This window comes from Halichoerus grypus, chromosome 2, assembly GCF_964656455.1.
Source record: "Halichoerus grypus chromosome 2, mHalGry1.hap1.1, whole genome shotgun sequence".
Taxonomy (NCBI): Eukaryota; Metazoa; Chordata; class Mammalia; order Carnivora; family Phocidae; genus Halichoerus; species Halichoerus grypus.
In genome coordinates, this window is record NC_135713.1 from 190,855,657 (window position 1) to 190,862,170 (window position 6,514).

At 53.7% G+C, this 6,514-nt stretch overlaps 1 protein-coding gene across 2 annotated transcripts; it reads left to right on the plus strand.

The window, feature by feature from the left end:
* Positions 1–2,137: 2,137 nt before the first annotated feature.
* On the plus strand, positions 2,138–6,514 carry G6PC3 (glucose-6-phosphatase catalytic subunit 3). Of its 2 annotated transcripts, XM_036071284.2 has the most exons (6): positions 2,152–2,513; positions 4,410–4,516; positions 4,894–4,984; positions 5,170–5,288; positions 5,468–5,609; positions 5,844–6,514. In XM_036071284.2, the coding sequence occupies exons 1-6, from the start codon at positions 2,296–2,298 to the stop codon at positions 6,205–6,207; spliced, it is 1,041 nt and encodes a 346-aa protein (XP_035927177.1). In that variant the 5' UTR covers positions 2,152–2,295; the 3' UTR covers positions 6,208–6,514. The 2 variants fall into 2 exon arrangements, with proteins under 2 accessions (XP_035927178.1, XP_035927177.1); XM_036071285.2 differs by lacking the exon at positions 5,170–5,288 and having other exon boundaries at positions 2,138–2,513; positions 5,844–6,016.

A 6,514-nucleotide genomic window follows, 5' to 3' on the forward strand; every position in this document is an offset into this window, starting at 1 on the left:
GAATCCCAGGTCTGCCACTTACTAAGTTCTATGACCTTGAGTAAATTACTAAACCTGATCCTGCATCTTTATTTCTTCTGTATTATTACTTACTGAACTCCCAACAATCTTTTGGTGTAGGAATCAACACCTTCATTTTACAGATGAAGAAACTAAAGTCTTAGACTAAACTTGGCTGGGGTCGCACAACCAGAAAGAATTCGTTCTACCTGTTTCCAAAGACGGTGCTTTTTACTGCTCTGCTGTATTAAATAATGCCTTCCAGAGTAGTTAGGTGGTTAAGTGAGATGATGTGTACAGATGAATGGCATGTAGTAGGTCTTTAATAAATGGTAGTTCCTCCATGATCACCCATCACCCTTGGAACTCGAGATGCCTCCCCATCTCCCATCCTGCCCTCTCTAGAAAGCCAGGCAAAGGGCAGGAATGAGAAGCAGAGGTAGTGACAAAGGTGGCCTTGGGGCAGTTTTGGCCCTCCCCCATTAGTGTCCATCAGATATACTAAAGTTTTAACATGCAAGATGCATTTTCAAGCCCTATCATCACCAATTTCCATCCCTAATCCACCTGCCTGCCCCTCCCCCCATAGAAATTCTGGAGCGTCACATAGTAATAGGCTGACCTTTCTCTAGTCCAGAGGGAGGCAAAGGGCTAGTGCTGGTGCTACTTAACCTGAACACAGTTCAAAAGTGTTTCCTTGCCCTGCAAGAGACATCAACTTCCTAATGTTGGGCGTATATATGTACAATCATTGTAATAGGAATAAATACACTGCTCCCTCTTAGTTGTGTTTTTTCGGATAACTTTCAAGTCTGACCCTCATAACAAGTCATATGTAACTGCCGCTCCACTTTTTATATGGCATTGTGATTATAGGTTTTCATATATATGACTGCCAGGTACTGTTAGGAAAAGCTTCTTGGAGGAAGTGAAAAAATCTGAGACCTAAAGGACAAGCAAAATCTCTAAAAAGAGAGAGAGCTTGGTGATTTCAAGGAACATAAAGTAGTTCAGAAATATTATGAAATGGAGTTGTGGGGGTAGGCTGGTAAAAGTTGTCTTGCTAGAGCCTGAGCAAACTTGAAAGACCTAGAAAATGTAGGCTTTCTCCTTGGGGCAATTGGAAAACATTTAGCAAGGGAGTGAAATGACATTTATATCCAGCTTCCATTCCCCACACCTTTTTAATTAGTGAAATTAATCTCTTTCCAAGAAGAACCATATTTACATTCTCATTTTCATCCACCCATCAGAAAACTCTCCAAGAACAAAGTTGCTTGAGGTAGGAAGGAACGGGGGAGCCACTCAACAGCATCCTCCCACCCCAACTCTGCCTCTAGGCAGGACCTCGCCTAGAACAGCTGAGGTTTCTATTTTGTGTGTGTGTTCCTCGAGAGGCTTATTCCAAATTTTGTCGTGGGTGTGTGCCCCTCCTCTTCCCATACCAACCCAGCTACTACCTCACGGTTTACCTGCCCAGCGAGGTTTGGGAAGGCAAGAAAATGGAAGGAGGGAGATAAAGCAAGCTTAGAAGTGGGAGGAAGTGTGACTTAGACTGCTACGTGTAAGAATTCGCAAGTGTTAAGGGAAGACTCTTCAAAATTAAGAGGCTTATCTGTCAGCTTCCAAATCAATAACGGATGAATTCGGGCGGGAGATTCTTGAGCTTGGGGAGAAAGGCAAGGTTTGATCAGCGGTGTATGCAAATTTAGGGTCCCGCTTCAGCGCCGACCGGTGATGCCTGGCTCCTCCGATGAGGGAGTGCACGTAAACCTTTCTCCAAGAAATCTCAGAATATCTTTGGAGGGTAGCGGTACAGGAGAAAAGAGGTCCGGTCTCGAAGGAATCCTGACGTTGGAGATTACACATCCATCTTCGCAGCAGCAAAGCAAGAACCCCGGTCCCGTCGCCGACCCTCAAGTTAGTCCTTCCTTTGACCCGGAACAGCAGCGGGAGCCGCCTCTGCGCCCAATGCCCACGTGCCGCAACAGCGGCCACGTGGGGCTCTGCGGAAACGCCTTCGCAAAGATTTGTCCCCTGCGCTGCCCAGTAGAAAGGAAGGCCCGGGAAGAGAGCTGGAGGAAACGGTACCGGCTAGAGGCCGGGCTCGCGCGAGTCTGGGACAGCCGAGGGGCGGGGCCGGGGGCGGGGCCTGCGCCGGCCGCTGGCAGGGGGCGGGGCCTGGAGCTCAGAAAGGTGGGCTTTGGACCGCAGTGGGGAGCCGCTTCCTTGTCTCCGCGACTCCTTGGCTTCCGTCTTAGAGCATATCCCCGCCCGGCCGGCCCCTGGGTCGCCATGGAGTCCACGCTGGGCGCGGGCATCGCCATGGCCGAGGCGCTGCAAAACCAACTGCCTTGGTTGGAGAGTGTGTGGCTCTGGGTCACCTTTCTGGGCGATCCCAAGAGCCTCTTTCTGTTCTACTTCCCCGCGGCCTACTACGCCTCCCGCCGCGTGGGCATCGCAGTGCTCTGGATCAGCCTCATCACCGAGTGGCTCAACCTCGTCTTCAAGTGGTGAGACAGCGAAGCCCTCGGCGTCCTGGTCCCCCACCCCCAAGGGCCCTGAGTCCTGGGCAAGCCCTGATCTCTCTCAGCAGGTGCCTTAAGGGCTCGGACCTCCCCCACCACCCCGCCCCACTGAACTCATAGCCTTAAGACCTCCTCACCCCTACCCCATGGCCCCTGACTTTTTTCCTTTGAGCATCATTGTGCATCTTGGTCTCAGGCCTCAGAGTCCCCATCTTACTCATTAGACCAGTATTTCTCAGACAGGCCTGATCATTCACCTAAGGGGCGCCTTTAAAATGCGGGTACCCCATCCCACCTCAGACGTACTGACTTAGAAATTTCAGGGGAGGGGTTGGGAATCTGTATTTTAAGAAGCATCTAGGGCGGCTTAAGTAGCAAAAAGTCCTGCTTCTCAGCTCACTCTTTCATTCATCTAGTCATTCATTTATTTGACATAGTTGTTAAGAAGCATGCTTTGTGCCAGGCTTCACACTAGCTGCTAAGGACAGAGAAGGCTCGAAAATTAAGGTGCGTTTCCCGGACCGTGACCAGCAGCATAGGAAGCCCTTGAAAACTTGCTAGAAATGCAAGATCTCAGGCCCCAGGCCAGAGCTACTGAATCAGAATCTGCATTTCAACAAAGACCTCAGGTGATTGGAGTGCCTAGTAAGGCTTGAAAAGCACTGCCTTCCAGGGAACACTTTCTTCTTCCTTTTCTCCTCCATTCACTGGTAGGCTCTTGACACAGACTTAGAAGCCGGGAATCCCAGGCAAGTGGGTGGGGCCCTCAGGGCTTATCTCTTGGTGCCACCTGTTCTCTCTTGGGTGAAGAAGGGAGCTATGCCTCCCCCTGGGCATGAGCTGCTCCTCCCCTCCCCTCAGCCTCCGTTGCCTGATACCCTGCCTGGGGGAGGGAAGGGAGTTCAGAGCAGACACTTGAATGGGCTGGAATGACTTGCGGAAAAACAAAATAGGAGTTACCTTCCTCTCCTCTCTTCTCTGCAAGGGTTTCATCCCTCCTGAAAACGGAAAAGCAACGGTCTCATCATTTCCTTTTTGCCTAATTGCCCTTTGCTTTATGCTCTCTCTCTGCTCAGAGTCTGTGTGAGCTGTGTGAGCCTCCCCCTCTACTTCTTCCTCCAAGACAGCCACCCCCTTGGGTAGACCCTCTCAATGCCCCTCCCCCACGTGACAAAGCCCCTATTCATTTCCTAAGTGTCTGGAGCACCTGGTGTGTGAACCTGGTGGTGAGGAGAGGCGGCTCCCTTTTGTGTCCCTCCCCAGCAGCATCTTTTCTGTTCTCCCACCTTTTCTCTTTCTGGCCCCAGCAGCCTAGCCTCTTTAGTGTGCAGTTTCCCGGGGTCCAGCGAAGCACCTGCTAGCCCAGGGGACTTTGAACTTTTGGTCCTTCTTGTTCTTTCTCAATTTCCTCTGTCCATTTCCCACTCATGGTTTTAAACACCAGAGACTCGCCTAAGGAGTTCACATGTAGGTAATTGTGGCTGGAATTTGGGGAATGGAGAGAGGGGAAGCAGGAGCATGAGTGGGGGTCTGGGAGGGAAAGGAAGAGGCAAGTCCTGGGCTCTCTAGGAATGAGAAGAGTAGGGCTAGCCCTGCAGTGGGAGGCGTAAGAGCGGGACTAATGAGCATTTCAGAGTGTGCACTTGCACACACACACACACACACACACACACACACGGTCTCTTGTCTCCTTATCACTTCTTAAAAAATAGCATGCATTCTGTTGCAAGGTAAAAAAAATCATTGCATCAAGGTAATGCACAGAATTGGACTCCCTTTCTGACTCCACCGTGCAGGCCCTCCGGAGGCATCCTTCTGCTCCCCTCCTGTTCCCCTGGCTGCATGTGTGTGTAATGTCATCTTGCATCTGTTCTCTTCTAGGTTTCTGTTTGGAGACAGGCCCTTTTGGTGGGTCCATGAGTCCGGGTACTACAGCCAGGCCCCAGCCCAGGTTCACCAGTTCCCCTCTTCTTGTGAAACTGGTCCAGGTGGGAAGCCCCAAACCTCCCTGTCCCGGTGTGGTTAGGGTTTGGTGAGTGTTTCAGAGAACTTTTCAGCCGGGTGGCCTAACCAGAGGCCCAGCCTCTCCGTCACTGACCCAGAGAACAAAGAGAGCCCGGGGAAGACGGAGTTGAATTCTGGGAGTAGAGTGCCCAGGCCAGAGTGCCAGCTGCCCACGTTGTTTAGAGTAGATCCAAGAGACACAGGGCAAAGCAGGAGCCTGAGAGCAGTGGCCTCGGGCAGGGCTGAAGTAGGCTGCAGGGCAGAGAGAACCATGCACCAGTGTGGGGCCCCGGGGGCGGGGCCAGGGGCTCCTGAGTTCCACACTCATCCTCTCACCTCAAGCTTCTGGACCCCCCGGCAGGCAGCCCTTCTGGACACTGCATGATCACAGGAGCAGCGCTCTGGCCCATCATGACGGCCATCTCTTCCCAGCTGGCCACTCGGACCCACAGGTACGCCTCGGCATTGCCTACCAATGAGGGCAGGGGGGATGGTACCCTGGATCCAAAAGACCCAGCAGCAGGGTAACCTGGGAGCTGGAATTCTGGGGGGCTCTGGGGCATTTGGTCAAACCATGAAGTGCTTGGGTGCTGAGCTGTGTATGGACACCCCCTGAACCATTTGCTTTTCTTTGTAGCCACTGGGTGAGGGTGATACCTAGCCTGGCTTACTGCACCTTCCTACTGGCGGTCGGCCTGTCCCGGATCTTCCTCTTAGCACATTTCCCTCACCAGGTGTTGGCTGGCCTAATAACCGGTGAGCAACTGGGGCCACAGGGTGGGCCTAGGGGTTGCCACTGGCAGTGGGAGGATCTTCCCATCGAACAGCAGACCCCAAGGCCCCCTAATAGCTCAGTGTGTTCTGCCAAGCTGCCCTACAGCTCCGGGGCTCATATCCCCAAACTCCTTGAAGCTGCTGTTACCCCACTTCCCTAGGTGCTGTCCTGGGCTGGCTGATGACCCCCCGGGTGCCCATGGAGCGGGAGCTAAGCTTCTATGGATTGACCTCACTGGCCCTCTTGCTGGGTGCCAGCCTCATCTATTGGACCCTCTTTACACTGGGCCTGGATCTTTCTTGGTAAGTCCTGCCTTGAAGCTTGGGCAGGCTGGGGCCTGTTCTGCTTCGCCTGCACCTAGCTTGATGGGTCCCTGGTTTGCTGTAGCTAAAAAGGGACACGTTACCTGCTCACAAACGCAGACTCTCCTGGGGTCACAGCAGAACATGGGGGTAGACCCCAAAGGAGCTAAGAGCCATTGGCCCTCTTGCTTCGAGGGGAATGTCTTTCCTGGCAAAGACCCCTCCTCCCCATAGGTCCATCAGCCTGGCCTCCAAGTGGTGTGAGCGGCCTGAGTGGGTACACGTGGATAGCCGGCCCTTTGCCTCCCTGAGCCGCGACTCAGGGGCCGCCCTGGGTCTGGGCATCGCCCTGCACTCTCCCTGCTATGCCCAGGTACGGCGGGCATACCTGGGACATGGCCAGAAGATAGCCTGCCTTGTGCTGGCCATGGGGCTGCTGGGCCCCCTGGACTGGCTGGGCCATCCCCCTCAGATCAGCCTTTTCTACATCTTCAATTTCCTCAAGTACACCCTGTGGCCATGCCTCGTCCTGGCCCTTGTGCCCTGGGTGGTGTACACGTTCAGTGCCCAGGAAACACCACCCGTCCGCTCTTCCTGACTTCAAGTGCCTCCTGTTGCCGCTTGCGCCCCCCTTCCCCCACCAAAGCCAACACTCCATGACCTCCACACTCCGGAAGGCAGCCCCATCCCGTCCAGCTCCCAACAGGCCCTGCTCATCCTCAGTCTCCCACTGCTCCACCATCTGGTCTTAGCCCCAGAGAAGGGCCTTCTCTCTTCCCAGAAAGGCTGGTCGTCCTGCCCCCCCGCCCCCGAGTCCCCAGGGAGCTAAGGCAACATCAAGACCAGTGGGCTCCTGTAACACTGTGAGGGGCTCAGGGTGGCCCCAATAAAGCCCTTGAACACTT

Excerpts from the sequence above, each read along its gene's own strand:
- G6PC3 (XM_036071284.2), top strand. The coding sequence starts at position 2,296 with ATGGAGTCCACGCTGGGCGCGGGCATCGCCATGGCCGAGGCGCTGCAA. Across the intron at positions 4,985-5,169 it reads CTGGCCACTCGGACCCACAG|CCACTGGGTGAGGGTGATAC; the intron begins GTACGCCTCGGC and ends TTTTCTTTGTAG. Across the intron at positions 5,289-5,467 it reads GTTGGCTGGCCTAATAACCG|GTGCTGTCCTGGGCTGGCTG; the intron begins GTGAGCAACTGG and ends CCACTTCCCTAG.